The 24,649-nt window shown below is 48.5% G+C and overlaps 1 protein-coding gene across 8 annotated transcripts in view; it reads right to left on the reverse strand.

Annotated features, from left to right (window-relative positions):
- The window catches only part of RERE (arginine-glutamic acid dipeptide repeats), a 412,205-nt gene that overhangs the window by 8,425 nt on the left and 379,131 nt on the right, over positions 1–24,649 (reverse strand). For all 8 annotated transcript variants that reach the window (XM_044942961.2, XM_044942960.2, XM_006076676.4 and 5 more), the window contains 4 exons: positions 2,597–2,759; positions 1,725–1,817; positions 1,037–1,236; positions 160–321 (listed from right to left, as the gene is read on the reverse strand). In XM_044942961.2, the coding sequence (XP_044798896.1) occupies positions 160–321; positions 1,037–1,236; positions 1,725–1,817; positions 2,597–2,759 (618 nt within the window). The remainder of the gene's footprint in view (positions 1–159; positions 322–1,036; positions 1,237–1,724; positions 1,818–2,596; positions 2,760–24,649) is intronic.

Here is a 24,649-nt window from a genome sequence, read left to right on the forward strand (position 1 = left end):
TGTGCTGGGAATTACGTGGACCCCTTTTTCTAGGCCCCCGTCTGCAACCCCAGGTGAGGCCTTGCTGGTGCCCGCGAGGTCCCATGAATGACCGAGAGACTCGGAGGAGCTGAGTGCAGACTCCAGCAGCCCCTACCACCTGCCCTCCCGGCAGCTCACCTTGGCTGACTTCTTCACTGTCTCTGCTTTACTGTCGTTGCTGGAGGTGCTGGCCGCGCTGGGAGAGTTCCGGCCGCTGGAGCGGATGTCTTCATTGATGGGCGAGGCACGACCATCAGGGCTGGCTGGCTGCTTCTTCCGACCGCTGCGCAGTGTAGACATCTGCCCACCCCAACCGGAGGCTGGTGAGACTCGACCCCAGTCCCCACATGGGCCACCTGGGCCCAGTTCCCAGGCAGGAGCCTCCAGAGTAGGTCAAATCCCAGCCCCTGGCAAACCACAGGCACCCCTGGCTGTCCCTCACTGCATAGGAGTCAACATGGAGCAAAGCAAGGAAGGGGTGAATGGGTGAATTTACATGGAAAAGAGCGATTCTCAGCTTAAACTCGAAGCTCTCATCTCCTCCAGGGACTGTCCTGAATGACACAAGCTGGAAGTGGGCAGGGCTGTCTGAGGGGCAGAGGTTGGCCCGAGTGATGTTACACCTGAGCTCGGCTTTAAGTCACTCCCCCTCTTCTGTCTGCTCCATGGAACTGCCTGCTCCTCCCACCAAACACACACGCATACCGGCCAATTTCACGTGATAGGATGAGAAGTGACCCAACCAGATGAGCTGTCTAATAATGCAGCTCAGCTCCTAAAACCCCCAGGCCTTGAGGACATTTCTGCAAGGCCACAGGGCTCAGAAGGGATGGGGGTACAGCGATTCATGCTGGTCCACCAGCTCCCTGAGGAAATGTGAGGGAGGAGAGAACCAAGGGCTCTTCCCCACAGGCTGGGCACGTCCCCTCCAGGGTCTGTTTCTCTGCCCGAAATGAAACACTCCCAGCCTCCTCCTGGTGAGAGACGCGCCCAGGCTGCCTGGCCAGAGACTCACCGAGCCACGACTCCGCCGCGTCCTCATGCTATGCTTCCCGCTGAGCCCATCGTCCTCCTCTTTGACGGGCTTGAACATAAAGGGCGGGGGGTCCACGGGCTTCTCGATGGGGGGCAGCTCGCCGTACTTCTTGAAGTGGATGCGGCAGTCGGTGCACAGCAGGATGTTCTCCCGGCCCCCGTGGTGCCAGTCCTTGGAGGCTGCAGGAGGGAGGGGAGGCGGTGTGGCTGCCAACCTCAGACACCAACGTCCAAGGCTACAGACATCCAAGCAGGGAGGCCCTTCAGTGGGCTCGGCTGACCCTGGTACCACGAGGACCACATGGCCCTGGCCTCGGCCGACACCTGTCACTCAACAGCTCGGGTGCTGCCGCCCTGCTTCTTCCTAGAAGGAAAGGATCTCAGGACTGTCCACCACCCCACCTCATCTCAGGATGAACTGACAGGAAGAGGTGGCAGCAGGCTCCCCGGAAACATAGGCGCCTCTGCCCTGACCCTGAGCAAGTCTGTCCCAGCCCCTGGTCAGCACTCCAGCCTGACTGCTAACAGGAAAGTCCTCCACTCTCTAAGTAACCCTTAAGACAATGCAGATGTCAAGTCTCCAATTTGATTCCCCAGACATTCAGAACCGGGAAGTGCCCGAGCCTGGCTGCTCCAGCGAAGGCCCCCCTCCCACAGGCCCCACTTACTGGTGGTGAAGCAGTGGCGGCAGGCGTAGCCCTTCAGCTCCTGCTCACTGTCCTCGCTGTCAAAGTCATCCTCACTGGCTGAACTCAGGTCCACTGGGCATCATGGGCACATGAAGGGGTGGGGGAGACACCATCATGCTGGGCCAAGACTGGACCCCCTGTTACCTCTGACCTGCCCCAGACTCTGGGCCAACAGTCAGAGCGGGCCAGCAGGCTGGCTGGAGCAGTGTTCACAAAGGACCACTCTGAATTTCTCAGAGCCAGTCATCAGAATGAAGAACTCGTGTATGAGGGATGGTACCCAACAATCTGCTCTGTCATTCTGGTGGTCTGCTGTCACACCTCAATCCTGGAGAAGCTGGCACTGATGCCCACAGATGGTGGATCTGACTTTCTGAGGGGTTTCCTCTACATCAAGGCTCAGTGCCCTGGGCCAAGACAGGATCACAAGCCATGAATCTAGTTTTCAAAGGTTAAGAAGGTGTGGGCTTCACTTTTGTATAAGATTGCAGATCACAATGGGACCAAGAGGAGGATCTCAGAAAAGTAGGAGGAAGAAGAAAATGTTAAACTGATCGTATTGCGACCACAAGTACTAAGGGAGATCACTAAGGGAGCTCGTCCTCCAAAGTCAAAAACCGCCTCAGGCCAAGGCCAAGGCCAAGACTTACAGATAATATTAAGTTTCAGAAAAATCTATATGCACAAGTAGTTTGTAAAACTCTTAGATCAGGCTTTGCAACACACACACATGCACGCACATATACCACTGCCCCAGCCCCAACACAAGCTCTGCCAAGGACGGCTGTGAGAGCAGGTTCACCCAGAGCTGGGACATGGAAGCTTGTGGCGTGTGCAAAGCCTCCACTTACAGAATTCACTGGACGGGGGTCTGGAGGGCGTGTTGACGGGCGTGGACGCAGTGCGGGTCTTGATCCTCCGGAACACGGCCTGCCTGCGGTGCCTGCGGTGGGCCCGGGAGCTGGCTGCTTCCGGGGTTTTCTTCCAGTAGTAATAGAAGGTGATCAGTTCTCCCTGCAGGAGAGAAGGGTTGGCTATGAGGCAGATGCACAGCCTTGGAGCAGAGGCTGGCTTTATCGCAGCTGTCCTGGAGGCCTGGGCTCACTTGAGACACACCCGTGGAGCTGCCTGTGCAATGGGCCAGTAGGGCCTGTCTGCCAGCCCGTCAGAGCATAACTTCTAGACATCAAGAACATTTATTGACAACAAGTATCTGCTGGGTGCCTACTATGAGCAGTTCTAAGCACTGGAAGTGCATCAATAAACCTTCGACAGAAAGGAGAACGCCTGTCCTCCAGGTCTGTGTATGTATATGCACGAGTGCACACAGGGAACATCTCTGCACAGCAAGTCAGTGAATCCACATGGGGAAACATGGAAATGCCCAGCCAGGGAGACCATTCCAGAAACAACTGAAGCTAACAACTGAGGTGGCCGGAACTGGGGCCAGGAGGGAGGTTGGGAAGAACAGAGCCCAAGCCCAGGAAAAGTGCTATACAGCCCCTGGCCAGGCCCAATGCCCACCCCGGATGAGCCAGCACAGGGTGCTGACGGCGAAGCTGAGGCCTGGCAAAAAGACTGAAGAGTGGATGCAGCACACGCTGGTGCTGGGTAGAGAGGAGACACCACACGTCCCAAGGTCAGTGTGTAAGGCCAAAGGAGCTCCTCTTTTCATGGAAGGCCCCGAAGAAATGGAGCCAAGACAGCTTTTAAAAACAAAGCCAGGAGAAATGAGTCCAAATGCAACTTCTTAATAAAGGGCACTTGTGGCCCTCCCAGCCTCAAGGGGCTCAACCATAAGTTCACACACACACGTATACACATGCACGTACACACAATATGTACATACCTACACACATGTACAGAATACACATGCGCACACACATACTCGTACACACACGTGTGTACACACACATACATACACACAGGGGCTGGGGGCAGCAATGGCATGTTCCACTAACGCTGGCTAACAAAAGACCAGTATCTTGGGGGTCTTTGCTTTAAGAAAAAGTGTCTCTACTTAGAATTTAAAAATAGTTAAAACAGTCAGAGAGCCTCGATCACACTGATCTTCTCTAATTACATCACTACTCTGGAAAGTCAGTACCATATCTTGGGGTGTGTTCTGAACATGGGAGGGTCCCCGCATCTAAGGGTTGGAGCTACTTGGCCAAGGCCCACTCTGTCTCATGGAAAGCTCTCCACTTTGTGAATGCAGGAGCCAAAAAGGGGAAGCAAAGACTGTCCACCAGTGACCTGAGATCTAGCTGGAAAGACCAATGCTGAGGAGACCGAAAGAGACGAAGCAATGCAGGTACCACGTGACACATCCGTGACCAATGGATGCCCAGTCACAAGAGGTTTCTCTGAAAACACCCCCAGGAGCAAGTAAGCCACTCCCCATCCTCTTTCCAGTTCCACACGGCGGTACCTGAACAACACAGGACAATGTAGCAATTGCCCTTGAATTTCTTCCTTGTTTGCCTTCTACATGTCAGTAGAAGTTAGTCTACAAACACAGCCTCCAATGTCCCCATAGTGAGGGGAGCGTCCTGAGCCTCTGAGGTCCCGACCTGAGACACCTCCTGGCTCCTGCCTCTTACTTCCTACCTTCCTGACTTAGCCAGTCATTTATCTATACTGATCTTTTGCTGTTGGCTGGCTGGAGGGCACAAACTCATAAATCCACTGCGATTAAGAGATCTGTGCTGACACCAGTGACCTGGTTCCAGTTTTCCTAGGAGGAAACAGACCAGAAGCCAAGGCAGGTCACTGTCACCCTTCAAACACTGTCAGAGCTGCAGGTGCCTCGTCAGTTCAGAAGGGCAGCTGGTGCAGTAAATCACAGCCCAGTCCCAGGGCTGGAAAGAAGAATGAGAAACCCAAAGGATTCCTGTTCCTCCCACCTCTACCTTCAGTGGAAGTTGTTTCAGGGGCCCAGGGACAGGGCTGAGATGTGAGGGGAAATGGCAAGCTGCAAGAGGCAAAACAAAATAGAAATGGGAGAGAAACCTGAAGGGGAGGCACGACCACCAGGTCTCTGCCACACCTCGGTCTGACCTGTAGGCTGTGAACAAGCCACCCTGATGGTTCTGGGCAGTCCTGGTCTGCAATTCATGGACACAAGGGATCATTTCTGTTCCTCAAACATGAAAGAGTTTCAAATGGAATTAAGAAATGGTATAACCTGCAGATTCAAACAGAAGCCAGAGTTCAGGCCCAACATCAGATGCTGGACAGAAAAAGATTCAGGAAAAGCCCAGGTTCACAACCTGAAGCCTGCACTGGTCCTCCTCGAGTACGTGATCAGGACACACACACTTAACATTAAAATAAGTGTCAACTTAAATCAACCTTAAGTAATAGCTCTTAAACAAGGAGCCTGGGACAGATGCCATCCTCTTGAGCATCAAAGATCAAAATGGACTGCGGTGGTAAAACAAAAGAATATTAATTTCCAAATTCAGGGATGACAGGGGAGCAACAAGAAATCTCATATACCACTATGGACATGTAAAATGGTCAAATCACTTTGCAGAACTCTTTTGGCAGTTCTTAGAAAGCCAAATGGGCTTCCCTGGTGGCTCAGACGGTAAAGAATCTGCCTCCAATGTGAAAGACCCGGGTTCAATCCCTGGGTCAGGAAGATCCCCTGGAGAAAGGCATGGCAACCCACTCCAGTATTCTTGCCTGGAGAATCCCATGGACAGAGGAGCCTGGCGGGCTAGTCCATGGGGTCACAAAGAGTCGGACACGACTGAGCGACTAATACACAACACACAGAAAGCTGAACATGGACCACACGGCCTAGCAACTAATTTCACTCCTAGGTGTTTACCCCAAAGGAATACAAATATGTGTGCACACTAAGACTTTTACACAGACATTCATAAAAACTTCACTCTTCAAAGCCCCAAAAAGCGCCTTAATGGGAGAACGGACAAACACATTCTGGTACACCCACTCACGAGAATACTACGTGGTGGTAAAAAGGTAAAACAACGGACAGCTACAACAAGCAGGCACATCTCAGACATCACGCTGAGTGGCAGCAGCCCGCACGGGAGGGCCCAGGCAGGACGAGCGGCTGCCTGCTGTCTGGTGCGTGGGGCGTGGGGCGTGGGCCACTGCCTGTAAAAGGACCTGAGGAGACCTGGGTGATGAGGCTGTCCTACAAACTGACTATGGTGTTATTACATGGATGTGTACAGTTGTCAAAACTCACTGGACCTGTGCCCTCTGAGTGCATTTTTATGATCCATATGGTATACACACCAGTAATACATCAGCAAGTTGAATGGGGAAAAGAAAAAAATTCCAGACCAGGTTTTATTAGCTGCCTCTCATCCACTGTAATGTCTAGGAAGGGATTAAACATTGGAATGGAGCAAATCTAGGAGGATTAGAAGCAGCATACTGGTGACTGCATGGGTGGCTAGGTCTTGAGCACAAACAAAAGAGCATGCCGGGGAAAGCTCTGGTTCTACAAACAGGGAATGAAGCAGCTCGAGGCCTCCCCAGGAATGAAGTCAATTGAACTTTAATCAAACATGCATAGCGTGTGCTGTGGAGACCCACTGCACATAAATTCAGGGAACAAAAGCTGCTACAGAAATCAATAGCTTACTGAAACATTAACACAGGCAATCATTGATCAAAAGGCAGCTCCACAAAGGCAGCCTTGCAAATTAGCTCCTGCTTGTGCTTGCAAGCAAACACAGAGGCACAAATGTTGTCGACATGAATGGCCCGTAATGATCATTTTGTCCCCAGTGCTCTCCGCTCATCTCACAACAAGGCCTTACAGTCAACATGCCTCTCATCTCGGGGCAGCGGTTTAGTGCCTGGGCAAAGAAGCAGAAGGGGTGAAGTCATCTTCAGGGGTTCCGTCATGGCTGCAGCTCTTGCGGGAGGAGTGTTCATGGCCCGGGTCTATATTTTTAGCAGATTCTCTTGCCCTCTCCAACTCCCCTGCCTTTTCTGTTGCTGCAGGGGTGGGGTTGGGGGTATCCTACAGATATGCAGAAAGCCAGAAAGGTCAGATGCAGAAAGCCAATGGCAATGAGACATGTGGCCCTAGATTAAGGACTCACTTTCCTCCCTGAGCCAGGTTCCCATACAGCAGCTCTTCTCTGGGGGATAGGAAAACTAGCTGTATTAGGTCTTTCTGACTTTCCACCAAAAGAAAAACAGGGGGCAGGGGAGTGCCAGGCACAGAAGAGAAGGGGAGAAATAAGCTGCTCAGGGCAGCACTCTGGGTGGATCAGGGGCCTGGGGGAGAGAGAGAAACCAAGACACAGAAATGAGTCGGGCAGACAGAGGCTCAGTCACAGGCATGCCTATAATCCAGGCTTGGCCACTGGGAATCATGAGGAGGAATCATGCCTCCACTTCTGTGCTCTCCCCTCATCCTATCGGCTCCCCACTCCTCTGGGCAAAAAACCATCAGGGCAGGCTCCCCTCCCTGCGTTGCCCTGGGCAACCAACTGAAGCGCAGGGCTGGGATTGCTCAGTGGCATCTGTCTGCTCACCTCTCACAGGGAGCTTCTCAGGTATGAACCCACTTCAGGGAAGCAATGCTTTATCTGAGGGTGGGTGGGTGGCAGGGGGACGATGAGCCAGGAGACCTGTTCCAGGGCCTGAATGGACGCCACTGGATGGGGGCCATGGGCTGGAGTGGGAGCTGACAATCCTGCTGCTGGAGACCACCTGACCAGGTCAGTTTACCTGCAGGTGGTTGGTAAGCTGAAACACTGCCCGTGAACCCAGCTGCTCTTTCCTTTCCCTCATTCAGCCACCGCACTGCTAAGGCAGGAGAGCCTGTAACCTGTCCTGCACAATAAAAGGAATAATCTCTTTTCTAAAGTAAGATGAGCTGCCTGTGTTCTCTGTAAGGGACCTTGGGGAAGCAGGAGTACAGACAGAATGCTTAAGAGGAAGGTGCTGCAGGCACTGCCAGTATCAAAGGTTCCTTCTCAGGGGGGATGCCTGTCTCCAAGACCGTCAAGCAGCACGCTCCCCAGCCCTGGGGTCTCTCCCCACTCAGCATGCCACTAACTCCTCAGACTCAGGCCCTCTGGGAGGCCGGTGCACAGGCTGAAAAAGGCAGTCAGCTATTTTTCACCCCATTACTGAAGCTTAAGGGCACACCCCAGATTGAGTCCAATTAGTTGTGATTATAACAAAATTATTACTGCTACAACCATCTATACAGTCTCAACACCCCAAGGTGGTGGGAGAAGAGGTCCAGGGACCCTGGCTCAGAATCCAGGGTTGCCATCTACAATCAGGTTCTCTCTTTACAAGCCAAGGAAGGCCTCGGTCTTTTATAAATAACCCTGGACACACAGCACACCCTGCACTCAGCTCAGGGTAGACAGTGTTCCTTTCTCTTCCACTCTCACAACATGGTTCCGTGAACCAGCGGAAAGAAACAATGCTGATCACTGGTCTTCTGTTACGCTGTGTTAAGGAGGGCCTTGGAAAACCAGTGTCCTCCTTTCTGTACATGCACAGAGGGGCAGGGTAGGTGCAGGAGACAGGAAGTAATCTAACCCAGGTCCCTGCACACTACCAAGAACCCAGTACCAGCCCCAGAAGGTGCCCAGTAGTCAGCCAGTCAGTTCAGTCACTCAGTCGTGTCCGACTCTTTGCGACTGCATGAATCACAGCACGCCAGGCCCCCCGTCCATCACCAACTCCCGGAGTTCACCCAAACTCATGTGCATCGAGTCGGTAATGCCATCCAGCCATCTCATCCTCTGTCATCCCCTTCCTCTCTTGCCCTCAATCCCTCCCAGCATCAGAGTCTTTTCCAATGAGTCAACTCTTTGCATGAGGTGGCCCAAGTACTGGAGTTTCAGCTTTAGCATCATTCCTTCCAAAGAAATCCCAGGGCTGATCTCCTTCAGAATGGACTGGTTGGATCTCCTTGCAGTCCAAGGGACTCTCAAGAGTCTTCTCCAACACCACAGTTCAAAAGCATCAATTCTTCGGCACTCAGCTTTCTTCACAGTCTAACTCTCACATCCATACATGACCACTGGTAAAACCGTAGGCTTGACTAGCGGACCTTTGTTGGCAAAGTAATGTGTCTCTGCTTTTGAATATGCTATCTAGGTTGGTCATAACTTTCCTTCCAAGGAGTAAGCGTCTTTTAATTTCATGGCTGCGGTCACCATCTGCAGTGATTTTGGGTACCCAGTAGAGCCACCCACAAATGCCCTTCTGCTGTGAGTGGAAAGGAATTTCCTCTTTACCGAAGTTTTAACACTGCCTACTAAGAAGTAGGGGGAGCAGAAGAGATGGGGTGGGGAGGCAGGCCTGGAAGCTGCTCGTGAGAAGGGCATTAAAATACAGCCTCTTTCTGAGGCCATTTTACAGGCCCTCCAGGCCCATAGTCTGCGTGGTGGGACAGGGGCCACGAAATGGCCCTCACATGCCACTGACACACCCCACTGCAGGGGTCAGAGAGTAAACATTTAGAAGAAGTTCTCTTCTTTCTCTAAGACCTATTAGTAACTGCTCGGATGCTAAGTATTTTAACTTGAGTACACAGAGAGAGTGCAGCTAAGTGATCACTACAGAAGGCCTCAAGTCAACATGCCAATGGACAGTGAGAAGCAGAGCGGGGTTACTTGGCTAAAATTTCTGTTTGGAGAATACCCTTCAGTCATGGTCTGGCTCCTTCTTTGGTGGCCCAGGTAAAAAGGGTGAAGAAATTTACCACTTACTTTCTGGACAGAACAGAGATATAAAGCTTAAAAGGAAAAAAAAAAAAAAAAGAAAAGGTGTTTTTGCAAGAAGGTCCAGGAAGCAGTGAGTGGTGATGAAACAAGGCCCCAACCCCAGGGGCGGGAGGAGGAAAAGCAGACACACACAGCGCAGAGCTGCTTCTATGCTTCGGTCCCCAGGCCAGGGCCCCAGGAAGCGACAGGGAGGCCACTGGAGCCGGGGCCAGGGAGCCTGCCTGGGATGCATCCTGTGGGAAGAGCTGCTCTAACCCCTTTGATTTCCACAGCCACCTCTGCCTGTGAATTACAGCTGCACTGTTTCTTGGCAAAAATGACGGATTGATTTGAGGGTAGTGAAACAAGTCAGTAGAACTTCCTGGCACAGACTCCCATGCAGGTCACTCTTCTCTTGCTCCCTGAGGACCCCAGGACTGGACCTGACGACAGAACAGCTGAGGTGAGAGCCGGGCACAGGGTCGGACTGTCACTGAGTGCAGGGGGAAGCTGCTCTCAGCAATCTCTCTCCAGCAGGCAACTGCTTATCTTCCAGCAGTGAGTCTGGTAATTAAAGCAATGCTGTCCTGGTTTCTTCTTTTGTTAACCAACCAGATCCCCTCGCCCCCAAAGGAGCCCCGACACTGTCAGCCTGCTCTCCTGCTGATGGTTATTTCCGCCTCTGTGGTCTCGGGGTACATTCAGGAGGAAGATGACAGGCTCGAAGGTGCAGCAGAACCACAGCCACCTGACCGCATGGCCACACCGAGGAAGCCCTGCACCCGGGGGCAGGCTCCCGATTCTCCATACCCATACCCCCTCCCACTGTCCACGTTGCAGCTCCTCTCCTGGAGACAAAGGGAAGGGAGGAAAGGGAAGACTCTGGAAGTCTGTGCAAGTCCCCTAGGTTTAGCCGGTTATGATGATGAGGCCACGCAGACGCTCGGAGACACTCCTGAACCAGGCACTCTCACTGCCCATGTTGTAAACCCCAACTGTGTAGGGTGAAGGGGAGGAAAAATCCTTTTTTCTTTCTTTTTAAAACAATTACCACCACTACATTTGAACACTGTGAAGGAAAGGGGACAGGCCAAGGTTTATTTTAAACTCAAAACCATAATGAGATTTCCTAAGCTCTACGCTGCTTCAGTTGCTCAAGTGGCCAGCTGTGATCCCACCTCTGGTCCCACACCTTCCCTTGGATGTTCAGGTCCTGAGCTGGCCTGTCCCCTCCCACACAGAGACCAGGCCAGTCCTCTCAAAGCACAGCCCTCGTCTTGTCAACCTCCGCCTCCAAATCACCAAAGGCGCCTCAAGGCCTGCAGGGAACCGCCGGGGTGCTCCGCCGCCTCCTCCAGGCCTTCCCTCTGTCCCCAGAAGACAGTGTGCGCTCTGGCTTGCACTGAGCATGGTGGCCAGCTCCCCACTCCTCAGTGCTCCTTCACGGGGCAGGACGCAGCCCCGTGAGCCCTCACTACTCTGTTCTCTTGATGTCTGTCTGAGCCCTCCTCACCACTTGGGGCTCCAGCCATCACAGATGTCGTCCCACTCTGTCCTGTACTCGTGGGCTCTCCCTTGGGCTGCAGCCACGAACGAGCCCGTCCAGCTGCCAAGTCCATGTCCACCCCATCTGAAGGCCCACCCCAGAGTCCAGGGCACCATCTCAAACATAGTGAGTGTTCAAAAAACACCTGATGGAATGAGTATTTTCTGAGAACTAAAATTTACCTGAAGTGAACACTAAAAGCATAAAACTTCAGAGAAATGGAAGCAACACTGCCAGCTTTTGAGAAATGGATGCAAGATTGCTAACATTTTATCTTGCCAGGTAAGGTCGTTAAAAATAACTACCTGATCTCAACATTATTTCACAAAAGAAATGACATTTTATCTTTTCTAGAAAGTATAATAAGATAGACAATCTCTAAACTAGAGTTCCTTAATTTGATACGTAGTGTTAACATGAACTGACTACAGTGTTCTTGCTTTTCATTTCCCACGGTCCAATGAAGACAGAATCCTCGAACCTGCGCAGTTGCTTGCAATCGGCTGCTCTTGGGTAGGCATCACAGCTGGCAGGAGGGCAGACCTAGGAACCCAGTGTCCCAACTTCCTCACCAGTGGCTTTATCCACAAACTAACTCACCACCCTTTTACTGGGCTGTTGAATCTACAATAACGACGGTTAGGCACTATAAACAGGCACTTTCCATACCTTTGTATGTTTAGTCGTCACAGTACCCTAACATCGTCATCATCCCTGCTTTATAAATAAGATGACAAGCCACAGGGAAACTGGTCACAGCTTCAGTCGGCAGCCCGGGGGTCTCACTCCAGGGTCTTATGCTCTTAATCAGTCTGCTATGAACTAAGGGGAAGTAATCTTTTTTTGAAGTCTGAGGCTTGAATTTGGGTTATCTTTTTTATCTAAAGAGCTCAGTTCAATAGGATCTTAAACCCACTAACTGGACCCTGGGTAGTGGTGGCTGAAGAGCACAGAGAAGCACTATGCATCCCTGAGCACAACGGGCAGCCAGCCTTCCTACCCCAGCACCCATGAATTACAAAACAGCTCCTGCCTGAAGCGATTCTTGGGGGACCAAGATCAGAGACACACATGGCAGGCACGTGTGCACAAGCCCAGAGAAGTATTGCCTTCCCACACATTCCAAGAATAGACTCCAGTTCTTGGAAGTCTTGTCCCTGGACTTTCCAGGGACAGTCCAGGGACAAGACAGGATGGAGGCCACGGGCATGAGTACCCTTCCAGACCTGCTCACCACACCTGGGCCACCCAGTGGCTCCTGCTCAGAAGCCCTTGGCCACTTCAAGCTCTAGGCTACAAATGTCATGGACATGTGCCAAGCAAGGGGTCGTCGCATGCCACTTCATCCTAAAGTCCTTGGTCTCTTCCTCCAGTAGGAAGTCTGAGTATAGACCAGGTTGGGGCCCTTCTGCACATGTAATAAAACATCTTTCAAAACGAGCTTCGGTTAAAGTGTCTAAGTAAAGCAGTGAACCAGCTCCAGCTCGAAGCATCTAAGTAAAGCAGTGACCACCTCCAATGGCACTCAAAACCACAGATGTGACTCACGACTCCTGGATGGACCCCCTGAACCTCCACACTGTGGCTGCTCCTCTCCAAGCAGCTCCATTAGAAAAATCTATCTATTAGACTTCCCTGGTGGCTCAGTGGTAAAGAATCTTCCTGCCAAAGCAGGGGACATGAGGTTTGATCCCCTGTCCAAGAAGATCCCATATGCCGTAGGACAACTACTGAGCCTTCATGCTGCAACTACTGAAGCCTGAGTGCCCTAGAGCCTGTGCTTGCAAGAGAAGCAGAGGATAGCCTCTGCTTGCCGCAGAAAGCCCTGAAGCAGCAAGGAAGACCCAACACAGCCAAAAAATACATAAATAATTTTTAATGTATCTATTTACACATAAATAACATTTAATGTATTTACTTATTTATTTGGCTGCACCCTGTCTTAGTTGAGGCATGTGGGATATAGTTCCCCAACCAGGGATAGAACCCAGGCCCCCGGCATTGGGAGCATGGAATCTTAGCCACTGGACCACCAGGAAGTCCCAAATAAGTAATTTTTTAATGTAGTTTTTTTTTTTTTTTTTAAAGCTATCTATCAACTGAGCATGAGGCAGAAGGTACTACCACTTAACAAAAAACAGTAACAAAAAATAGCAGATCTGGAAATAACTGATTTGAAGACACAGATCAAGACCATCACCAATTGGTCTAAACTCCAGACTAAACAGAAGGGCTCCCGGCCATGTGTGGGCCCCACACCAGCCCCTGGCACAAAAGCCAGGTAGGCCTAATGCGGCCACGTGATGGGTCTTCACTTAACATAGACCCCCACAAAACTGCCCACTGGGGGGGGCACTTTATTTTTGGTTTTACTGTTTGTTAACATTTTAAATATAATAATGTCAATACCAGGAATCTTGTTTTCTCTGTAAAACCTCAAGAATTCATTCACTGAAATCAGTTTTCTTTCCCACAAGCCGAATACTTCATTATTTCCTGAATTTATTTTATTGGAGTTCAGCAACAGGGCAAGTGGGATTTCACTGCCATTGGTTCTATCACCACATCACCCTTCTTAATGTTTTCTAGTTCCTGTAACAAAACCACAATTCTGCCAGCAAAGGGAGAGAGAGAAGAGTGAGGGGGAAAAAAAGAAAGCCATAAAACTGTTAAAACCGCCATTCTCCATCTCGTAAACATTTTTCTATTTATTGGCCTTTCATTGTGTGTGCAATCTTATTATCCCTGCACAGTATCAAAGTGACACCCATCAGGGTCACCCTATAAAATACATGTTGGCAACATAACATTCAATGACAGGAACGGGACAAAAGATGAGGGATGGGGGAGAGTGGCAGCTGCAGGACGTTTTAAAGGGATCATCAGTTGTATCTGTGCATTTCCCGAGGTGATAACTGAATACCAGGGGCTGGAGGGAAACCCATTTTTGAGCTCAGAAAGGATAGTTAAGAGAAAAATGTTTTTGTATTGGAAGCATGTAATGACTGCCAGGAAATGAGAACAGCTACTCCAGCAACACTGCCTCTTGTATTTTACGGTTTTTATGGATGCGTGGCAAGTTATCAAGTACAATCCATTTCTGCAAGTTGAATTTTGAAATAAAGGGCAGACTTCCTCATTGCAAAGAAAGGAGGGAAAGGGGTATTTAATTCTGTCATTGTATCACATTTGTTTAATAAAAGGAACAGGGCAAAGATGACTCTTCAAAGCACAAAAACACAATTACAGTACTGCATCCTCCTTCTCAGACGTGAAATGTGTCACGTCTTTCACCTGAATTTTTGAAGATCTTGGAAAAATCCAGACAGGCTTGCAAACCACACCTGTGCTTCTCTGTGCTCCTGGCTCATAAATGCGGCCAGCAGTGGCTTCATGGCAGCTTTCAGCACAGATCATCTCCAGAAAGGAGGTCGAGGAACAGTGACTCCCCACATGCAAGCTGTTTGGGCTGGGGGGTGCCCCCCCAGTTCCCGTGCCCAAGTCCTGGGCGAGCTCCCAGGGAAGGAGGCGGGGGACCTCCAACCCCTCAGCTATGAGAAAAGCTGACAATCCATTACCGGCAGGGGAGGCGGGGGACCCCAGATTTTGCTTGCGGGGGAAGAACAGGTGCCAAAGAGGCGAAAGTGGGGAAGTCACCGGCCACTGAGGCCCCTGTCAGTGAGGCTGCCGGTTTCCTCACGGCTGCTTCACTGTGACCCAGGACAACCAGCCCAAGTCTGGAACACCTGCTGGATACTTGAGGTGCAAGACACCGAGCGCACCTGGGCGGGCGTGGTGGAGAGGGAGGGGACCATAGGATGGACAGACAGCTGTCCGCAGAACATCAAGGAAGCCCCCACAAGTCCCCACAGGAAACAGCCTGTGCCACTCCACATGGCTGCCAGCAGATAAGCGAGAGGTCATACGGTCTGCAGTCCCAGGTTAAGCGAAGGTGCCAGGCACCGTGACCACAGCTGCTGTGGGGCTGGCAGTCTGCAAGCATCATGCTGGTGACTCACGTGAACCCGCTCACTGAGGCTCAGAACACACGTGTGATGTGACCCCAGGACCTTGGGCTGCAGTTTATGAAAACGACTTGTGGATTCCTCATCACAGTTCATGGTGAGGGCTCCGAGGGTTCACTCCCCCGGTTCCTATCTAGGTCTCCTGGTCTGGGGGTGCTGGTTCCCACAGGAAGTTGGGGAGTGCATGGGGTGCTGGGGTGCTATGGGTGTGCAGCCTGTGAGAGTGCATAGATGGGTCCTCTTGGAGGGGGGCTCCTTTGGCTTGGCTACTTGAAAACAGCTCGGCTGTTTTCCTGGCAGCATCTCCCACCCTAAAGGGAACCTGACAAGATCATGCTGCCACTATGGGGCTGACTACCCAGAGGACAGCGGGGGTGTCCCTGGTGATCTCACACACCTCTTCAACAAGCTGGATGGAGCCAGGTCTCTAAAACAAGCTATGTGGTAGGGAAGACTCTCCAGGGCTGACTGGGGTCTTTTCCCTCTTGTGTGATGTGATGCAGGCTTATACGGCTCTTGTTCTGGGGACAAATCACCAGTGTCACCATCCTGGGTGGCTGCAGTCACCCCACTCTAGCTTTCCCCTCTCCCCCAGACTGATGTGGGTGTGGCTAAGAGGTGGGGCAAAGTACTTCCAGGGAACGTCTGAACCTGAACTCTCAACTTTATGTTGAGACTGGCTGGGGACATGTAGGTGTCCTCTGTCCACACTTGGGAAATAATCTTTCCTTCATGCCCCACGTGTTGGTAAAAGTGTTTGTCCACTGGCCTGGACTTTCCTACAAAGGGGGACACTGACAGATGAGCTCTGCATTCTTACTACCCAAAACCCAAGTCCCAGAAATGACCCTAGAAAGTCAACAAATAACATTAATTCAAGAGCTTTAAAACCCTAAACATTTCCAGTTGCAGAAAGTCAGTAACAGCCTTTATCCAGTTCTGCTTCACTTCCCAAAAGAGGTCAAAACCCTTTGCAGTGAAGGAGAAGAAAGGTAAGCATTTCTCTGTGAGGCGACTTCAGACTTGAGCCCACAACCACAGGGCTGTACTCTGCTGAGAAAGCTGTAGAGTCACGGCAGAGCAGGGTTTCCAAAGAGACGTCCCTTGGGCCCTGGTCTCTATTTTAAAAACAGAGAAAAATATAGCATCCCACTCACTGAATTTTGATATTAAGAAGAGTCGACGCATACAGAACATTTAGCACCGTGCTTGGCCTATTGTAAGAGACACACAAATGTTTGTCAGGACACTGGAGGTGGGTGGTGGTGGCTACAATGTCTGTTCTTTTGCCTGAGTGGAAAATTACTGTATCACAGTCACAAATGAACACAAAGTCCTAAAGTAAGAGAAAGCAAACAAACTCAGTATTTTTAGAAACAGCTTAAGTATTAAATATTTTTTAAAATTCCCATTCAAATTAAAAAAAGAAAAAAAAAAGCAGAAGTGAGTTGAACTGGATGGAGAGAAGAGTGCAACTGTATTCATAAAGCCACAGAGATCTGAATGGTTCGAGTGCATGCACTGGCCTAAGAGATGAACTTGCTGTGTTTGTGGGCTGACCATGCCCATCCCTGGGAGCCGCAGGCACACACAGTCAAGCCCTGGTGATGCCAGTAACCTCAGCAGTGCGGCCAACTGAGACCCACGTATCCCAGGTCAACACCTTCTGCCACAGAGGACCACTTCTCGCCTGCATCCATTAACCTATGATCAGCACAAACCAAAACAGTACAACGAGCCAGAATTCAGCCTCTGGGGACTAGTAACGCAACACAGGCTGTAGCAGCTGGGATCCCAAGTGCTGTACTGATTTCTTCCCAATCCTCCACGACTAGTTATGTGTCCGTGGGAAGGCTATTTAACCTCCTCTGTAAAACAGGGGTGGTTCAACAGTAGCTCCTCCCTCCTTTATGAAGTTGTGGTTAGGCCTGAAATGCTAAGAGGTGTTTGGCACATATGCTCAATAAATGACATCTATGATGTTTATTCTCTTTTCATTTGGGAAAAGGACGAGAAACTTCAAATTAAGTTCAACTCAAAGGACTGGTTTAATTAACTGAATTAAAAAAAAAAAAAACCACAAAACACAATCTTCCAAAGAATGTTTCTGTAACTGACTTCTTTTGTCTGTCACATCCCCCCCAAAACTACAGGCACGTTATATTGTCAAAGAATAAAGAACTGTTAGGTGTAGTAAATGATAGTGGTATTTGGGGCAAGTTCACGGTACCAAAGACAGCACAGGTCAAAGGTGAGCATTCTCCCCAAAGTTTCCAAATAGAATCATCAGAATATACACCCACTTTAGAGCCCCCCGGAGGCAACTTAGAAAATCTGCTCAGCCCCAGCTTCTAGTCTTAGACAATCATTAGGAGAAGGAGAACATGTGGCATCTCTACACAGTTCAGCAGGAATGAACTAAGAGAATGGGCCTGCTAATCTGCAGGTTTATCGCTTGTCCCCACACTTCAATGTAGAATTACCTTTGACCAACAGGATGGGAAAGTCCAGCTTGGAGAACTTGGAACATCCCATTATTTAACTTCATGACATCATAACTCCACTCTCAAAAGCGCCAAACATTAACTTCAATGAACTTCATTAGTGAACTTTAAGAATTGCTAAGTCACTTCAGTCGTGTCCAACTCTGTGTGACCCCATAGATGGCAGCCCACCAGGCTTCCCCATCCCTGGGATTCTCCAGGCAAGAACACTGGAGTGGGTTGCCATTTCCTTCTCCAATGCATGAAAGTGAAAAGTGAAAGTGAAGTCGCTCATCATGTCTGACCCTCAGTGACCCTATGGACTGCAGCCTTCCACGCTCCTCCATCCATGGGGTTTTCCAGGCAAGAATACTGGAGGGGGGTGCCATTGCCTTCTCCGAACTTTAAGAATAGTCTCTTATGAAAGTGTGGAATATAACTGTCACAAACTGCTGACTGAAAACAGCTGGCTTACACTGGTACTAAAGCACCTACATCCTAACACAGTTAGTAACAAGAGTAGGGCTCCTCTTCTGGGAACTCAGGCAATCACGTCCTCAGTGATTCACACAGGGCAGTAAATAAAGAAGCAAGTATTAGCTGCTCCAGACAACAGCAGAGATACAAGGTTACAGACTAAATCCAGACAAGAGGGAGGCTGGCCTGATCTGTACCATTTAAAAATTCTTGTCACATGTGATCAGAAAAGCTGATGTCACAACCAGATACTCTGAAGACATTTTCTTTGCTCCCTCTAGTGACAGGAACCAGCACAGCTCTGTACACTTCTACTCAACTGTTTGAAAATGTGCTAATAAAGCACTCAGGTTGTCTGCGTTTCAGTCCCATGACTTAATTTCTAAGGACTCCCAGCTAAACTTCATGTCTCACTCCCTTGGCAGGAGTGAGAATGGAACATGGTTAGTGCTCCCACATAACAGGGTTAACAACTGGCCATCAACATGTCAATCACGGGCTTACTTCTCAGTTGAGGAAACTACCACAACCACTTCAACAACAATCTAAAAGCGAACCCAAAGCTGTCTCTGGTAAGCCCCGCTTGCGCACACTCTCTCCAGGGCCTGCCTCCCTGCCAGCAGCTCCTCAGAGCTTTCCCACCAGCTGTCAGGTTCTCGATCTAGCACCTCCCATTTCCAGTATTCCCAGCAAGTCTAGGTCCACTGTGGTCTTGGGCCTATGCAGCGCTTCAGAGGAACCAGAGGGGGCAATGTCGCTCCTGAACAGTTCTAAATTCAACACACCCACTCACTAAAGTCAAATCAAAAGGAATTACACACACACAGAGTTGAATGAATATCATCAATACCTGGCACAGTATAATGACTGAGTTGACTGGTCATTAAATAACTTTAATGATGCCCTGTGGACCCTCCTTTCAGAGTCCCTGGCAGATTGCTTGCTCTTTGCCCAGATTAAAGAGTCAGGTGCCCCAGAAAGCCTCGGGTAAAAGTACAGCTCCTGGTAAGTCAAAAAACATACAAGGAAGATCTAAACAAATTGATAAAAATCAAGTGGTAGTGGGACAGGTCTCCTAGACAAATGTTAAAACTTGCTTCACGTTAATTCACAAAGGAAGTGCAGGAATTCCATGGATGCCAAAAAGAACCTTAAGAATATCAGATCAGGTTGTACTTCTAGGTCCTGGTGGCAACACAACACAACACAAACTATGGCCTGAGGAAGCCTGAGCAGCTACTGCGTGAGCTTTTATCTCTAAAAGGAAAGATTTCCACCCCAAAAATCCTGGTTCAGAGGAGTCCAAGAAATGCAAAGCAGCAGCAGGTTTCAAGCCTCTAACCAGCAAAGCCAAGGAATTTTTTTGAATTTAACTTGCACTTCTGTCCCAACTGGTCAATGCCAGCATATTTGAGAAAACTTGTGATACTATAGTTAGCTAATCTCTCCTTAAAAATTATTCTTGAGTTAGAAAGACAGAAAAAAAAAATTCTGTTGTGTCCTGAGTAAATCTTGAGAAAACAGAGGCAAGAAAGCGTCACAGTAAGCTTTCTAATTCCAAGCCAAGATTTACTTCCCACATTTGGGATTACTACTCCTGAGCTCCCCTTAGTTCCTGAAACACTGTCCCACAAAGATGCTAAAGCTGCACAAGCAAGTCCTCCCCCGCCACAGGACTAGACTCTGAAACACACACAAGGCAGAGCTCCCAAGAGCCAGTTTCCTTTCTGGAGGCAGCAAACTGAGCAGTGGCCCCAAATTCTTAGGGCTGAATTTTCAAAAGTAAAGTTTACTTCAGAGACATTACACAGAGAACAAGGTTTTTGAAACCTACAGAGGGGCCCGGCAGGCCACAGGTCCATGGGGTCGCAAAGACTCAGACACAACTAAGCAACTTAACAACGCTATCCTTTCCAGTGACAGGGACACACTCTATTTTCTTGCGTTCCAAAATCACTGTGGACGGTGACTGCAGCCATGAAATGAAAAGATGCTTGCTTCTTGGAAGAAAAGATATGACAAACCTAGACAGTGTATTAAAAAACAGAGGCATTACTTTGCCAACAAAGGTCCATATAGTCAAAGCTATGGCTTTTCCAGTAGTCATGTACGGGTGTGAAGAGATGGACCATAAAGAAGGCTAAGCATCAAAAAATTATGCTTTCAAACTGTGGTATTGGAAAAGACTTTTGAGAGTCCTGTGGACTGCAAGATCAAACCAGTTAATCCTAAGGAAATCAACTCTGCATATTCACTGGAAGGACGAATGCTGAAACTCTGAAGCTCCAATAACTTTGGCCACCTGATGAGAAGAGCCCACTCATTGGAAAACACCCTGATGCTGGGAAAGATAGAAGGCAGGAGGAGAAGGACATGAGGGAGGGCAAGATGGATGGATGGCATCACCGACTCAATGGACAACAGTTTGAGCAAACTCCAGAAGATGGTGAAGGACAGGAAAACCTGGCGTGCTGCAGTCCGTGGGGTCACAAAGAGTCAGACACGACTGAGCAACTGAACAACAATCCTTTGCAGGGCAGCCTGCAACTTAGGACGAAGGAAACAGTGTGGAGAAATGTTTCATAATGTGACCTGAAGGGACTGCCACCAAAGTTAGGAGAGGGAGAAAGGACAGCCCCAAATGCAAATGGACCTAGAGACCCAACCTGATGCAATTTCATTCAAAATGCCAAGGGGTGAGGGACTTGGCACACCAAACGTCAATAATTATTCTAAAGCCGGACAATGAGGTGCTGGTCCAGAGGCAAATAGACCAGTGGAGTCCAGAAATGGACTCATGGACTTCTGGAAATTTCATTTCTGACACAGTGAGCAATATAAATTAGTGGAGAAGGGCTGGACTTCTCAAAAGGTGTACTGGACACCTGGTTATGTGCATTAAAAAAAAATAATAAAAGTTGTCCCCTAACATGTACAATAACCAATTCCAGGGGATTAAAGACATATAAAAAGCAAAATTACAAACTTGTACATAAATTATATAAAACTCTTAAAAGATAATAAATATAGAAGACTACCTATAAACAAAGAAAAAGATTCCTTATATACAAGCTCAAAACATAAAGACTGATAAATTTAATTACATAAAAATTTAAAACATATAGTTCTATAATAAAGAATATAAGTCATAAACTGAAAGTATATTTGCAACACAGACTTTTTAAATTATAAGGTGTATCTAGAACTCTTCCAAATCAAAAAGAAAAATTCAATTGGAAAATGAGGTCCTTCATGGAAGAGGAAACAAATGATTAATAAATGCATGACATGGTGCCCAATAGCAGTACTAATCAGGAAAATACAAATTAAAACTACACTGAGATATTTTAAACTCACAATATTAGCAAACATTTTAATGCCTAACTCTATCAAAGCGTTGGCAAGAATGTGGAATTACTGGAACTCATATACAGCTGGAAATAACTGGCTTTAGTCAAAGGGAAAATCGGCACACCTATTACCCAGACATTCGATTCCTAGGTATCCCTCAAGAATTCCTTTTACACACATACCAGGAGATACGGACAGCAAAGCTATATGAAGAACAAAAAATCTGGAACAAATTGAAATGTTCATCAACAGCTGAAGAATAAAACATGTTATGTTCATACAGTGCTGGGAAATCGTATAGAACTACTGACACGGGGGACCCCAGAATAGAGGTGAATGAGAAGAACAAGGTGCAGAAGTATCTTCTTCCTTCATGAGTCCACTTACACACGGTGCAGAGAGCATGCAAAACACATACTGTGGAAGGACACAAGTATCTGAGGCAAAACCATGAAGAAAAGGAAGGGGATTCTAACAGACTGCTCAGGACCTGGTCGCCTCTGGGGAGAGGAGGAGGGGAACTGGACTGGGGAGGGACCGCTCCCGTGTCCATCAGCTTTGTGGGAGTTCACAGGAATGCACCCGTTCTGATTTTTATACCTAACATGTATTTTATGGAGATTCTTTGGTAACTCCTCAATATCAAATAGAACAAAAGTTACCCAGAAGATTCTGAATCACTCCAACGCTGCCAGATTAGAAAGGTTTCTCATCCTGTTTCTAAGACAGCAGGGTGAGGCCTCACCTGCTTAGCACTGCTCAGAGCTCCTCCTCTGCCTGCTCCCGCTTCCCGTCCCCAAAGGCCCTTCCACACTAAGGATGCTGTAAGAGGTGGGCCTGGGGTCTGAGACCTCTCCTTCTCTTATTCCCCCCAGTGTCAGATTTGTTTCCCTGAGTTGTCATGTTGTCATGTCTTAAGGAAAGTTCAGTGCTTATAACACCACACTCCTTAGAAACCAGGTGAGAGCTGGGAGGAGGACATGAGGGCCCTCTCCCCTAGGTTTGTCTTTAAAATGATACGTATCGGCTTACAATAAGTAGAGCTGTGCTTCTAAATAAGGCCCCAAATGACTACTCTGCAGCTGTCAACAGTTTCCCAATTAATCTACAGGACAAGTAGCCTCAAGTGGCGTGAAGAATATGTCTGTGACCTCAAGTCAACCCAGAAATGTTTGTGCAAAACCTGGAAAACTCAACATGCACCTGGAGGGACAAGCTTCTAGACCCTCACCCCCAGCATTTGCCGGGTGAGGTGTATCATGCCCTGCTCTTCACTCCCAGACCATTCAGAAACCTCGCCTTCCCATTCACTTATTGAAGGTACTGTTTTTTGGCTCAGTGGCTACACCTACTCTAGTGAAGCCCAGCATGGCAGACAGGCACACAAGGGCCAGGCTGCTGCCAGGCTTCTCAATATCCACTCTTGACCTGCTACAACCCATTTTCCATCCTGCATCTTATAAATAAAAAGGGGAAAACTCCAAATCTGAGGTCAATTCCCTGTTTAAAATTCTTTAATGGCTTATCATGTTTCTTAGCATAAAAACCTAATAAAGAGTTCAAGAGCAGGGAATATGAAGTCAGACTGCCTGAGATCAGTTCTTGACCATGCCACTTTATAAACATGGACAAGTTACCTGGCCTCTTGCCTGGGAGGGCCATGAATCAATGCATGTAAAGGACCAAGAGGACTTCCTGGTGGCTCAGCAGTAAAGAATCTGCCTTCAATGTAGGAGATGCAGGTTCGCTCCCTGGGTGGGCAAGATCCTCTGGAAAAGGAAATGGCAACCCACTCTAGTATTCTTGCCTGGGAAATCCCAAGGACAGAGGAGCCTGGTGGACTAAAGTCCACAGGGTTGCCCAAGAGTTGGACACGACTTAGCAACTAAACGACGACAACAAGGGACCAAGAAGCGCCTAGCACCTCAGAGGCCCTAGGAACACACTACTCTTACTGCCAGGTTGGCAAGGTTGCTGTCATCTGACCCCTCTCCCATCATTACTATTGCTCCCTTCCGTTCTCGTTTTTGCTCAAGGCACCACCACTATATCTTTGTTCTTGAAGATCCACCTGAGTTCCAAGTTGACCCTATCCGAGTGCTTCTGTATCAGCTAGTCCTTTGGCCCGAGCGGGCTCTTCTGATTCCATCCTTCCCTCTTCATCCCTGGGTTGGGAAGATCCCCTGGAGAAGGGAAAGGTTACCAACTCCAGTATTCTGGCTTAGAGAATTCTATGGACTGTATAGCCCATGGGGTCACAAAGAGTGAGATACGACTGAGTGACTTTCACTTTCACTCTTCATCCCTGGGGTCCTAATTTAAATGAAACATCTTCGGACATATCTTCCCTGAAGTCAGGTCACTCTGTTATATTTCTACTACTTTTCCTTTGTAGGACATATCAGTATTTATACTTATATACTTAAAGGATTATTTCACTTAGTTGTCTTCTTACAGATTTAAAATTCCATGGAATGGGGGACACACCTTTTAGAGTGCTATACTTCTTGCATCTAACGTAATGTTCAGTATTCTACATATCATGAATGAGTGTAGGAGACTCTAATGTCAATTTGACTTATCTTTTAAGAAATAACCTAAAAAATATGCTTAAGAAGGTAAAAGTTAAGCATAATGCTTCATTTTTTGAGATTAAAAAAAACCAAACTTGAGTTGATATAAGAAATAAAATTTGGCAAAATATCAAACAAATGAAAAATCCAAAGTCCAATCTAACCAAATCCTTTATCCTTTTAGTATGATATTTTCCCCAGCTTGGATACTGAATATATGTAACCAGCTGAGAAAGCACCATTTTCCCCTCCTCCCTGGGTCTCATTTTTCTTTTCTAGCTTTCTGAAAATCCAGCAAAGATAAAAACATTGGCTCTTTCCTATCAACACTCAATACCTGCACTGACCACCATACACATCATCCCTATGCTTCCTTTCAGGTCAGTAGCTTTAATTATGGACCCAAATTATCAACAATTCCACCCACCAGCAGTGGAGGCCATCTCTAAGGTATGTGGTGACCCTACAGAGTTAGGGGCATGTTAATAAGCCAGAATGCAAAGAGGAAGGCTGTGGTGAAACATTTTCATCACGCGCTCCATCCTCTCTGAAAAGTTAGCCCTTCATGAAGCAGCTGTCTGACCAATGCAATGATGTGCACAGACACGGCTGCGCAGAGTGTGACGCGCCATCTCAATGATCATTTTAAAGGACCTTTACGTCACAGAAAATAACATAAGAATCCTAAACTGTGTAGCACATGGACAAAAACAACAGTTTGA

The sequence above is a fragment of the Bubalus bubalis genome, chromosome 5 (assembly GCF_019923935.1).
Source record: "Bubalus bubalis isolate 160015118507 breed Murrah chromosome 5, NDDB_SH_1, whole genome shotgun sequence".
Taxonomy (NCBI): Eukaryota; Metazoa; Chordata; class Mammalia; order Artiodactyla; family Bovidae; genus Bubalus; species Bubalus bubalis.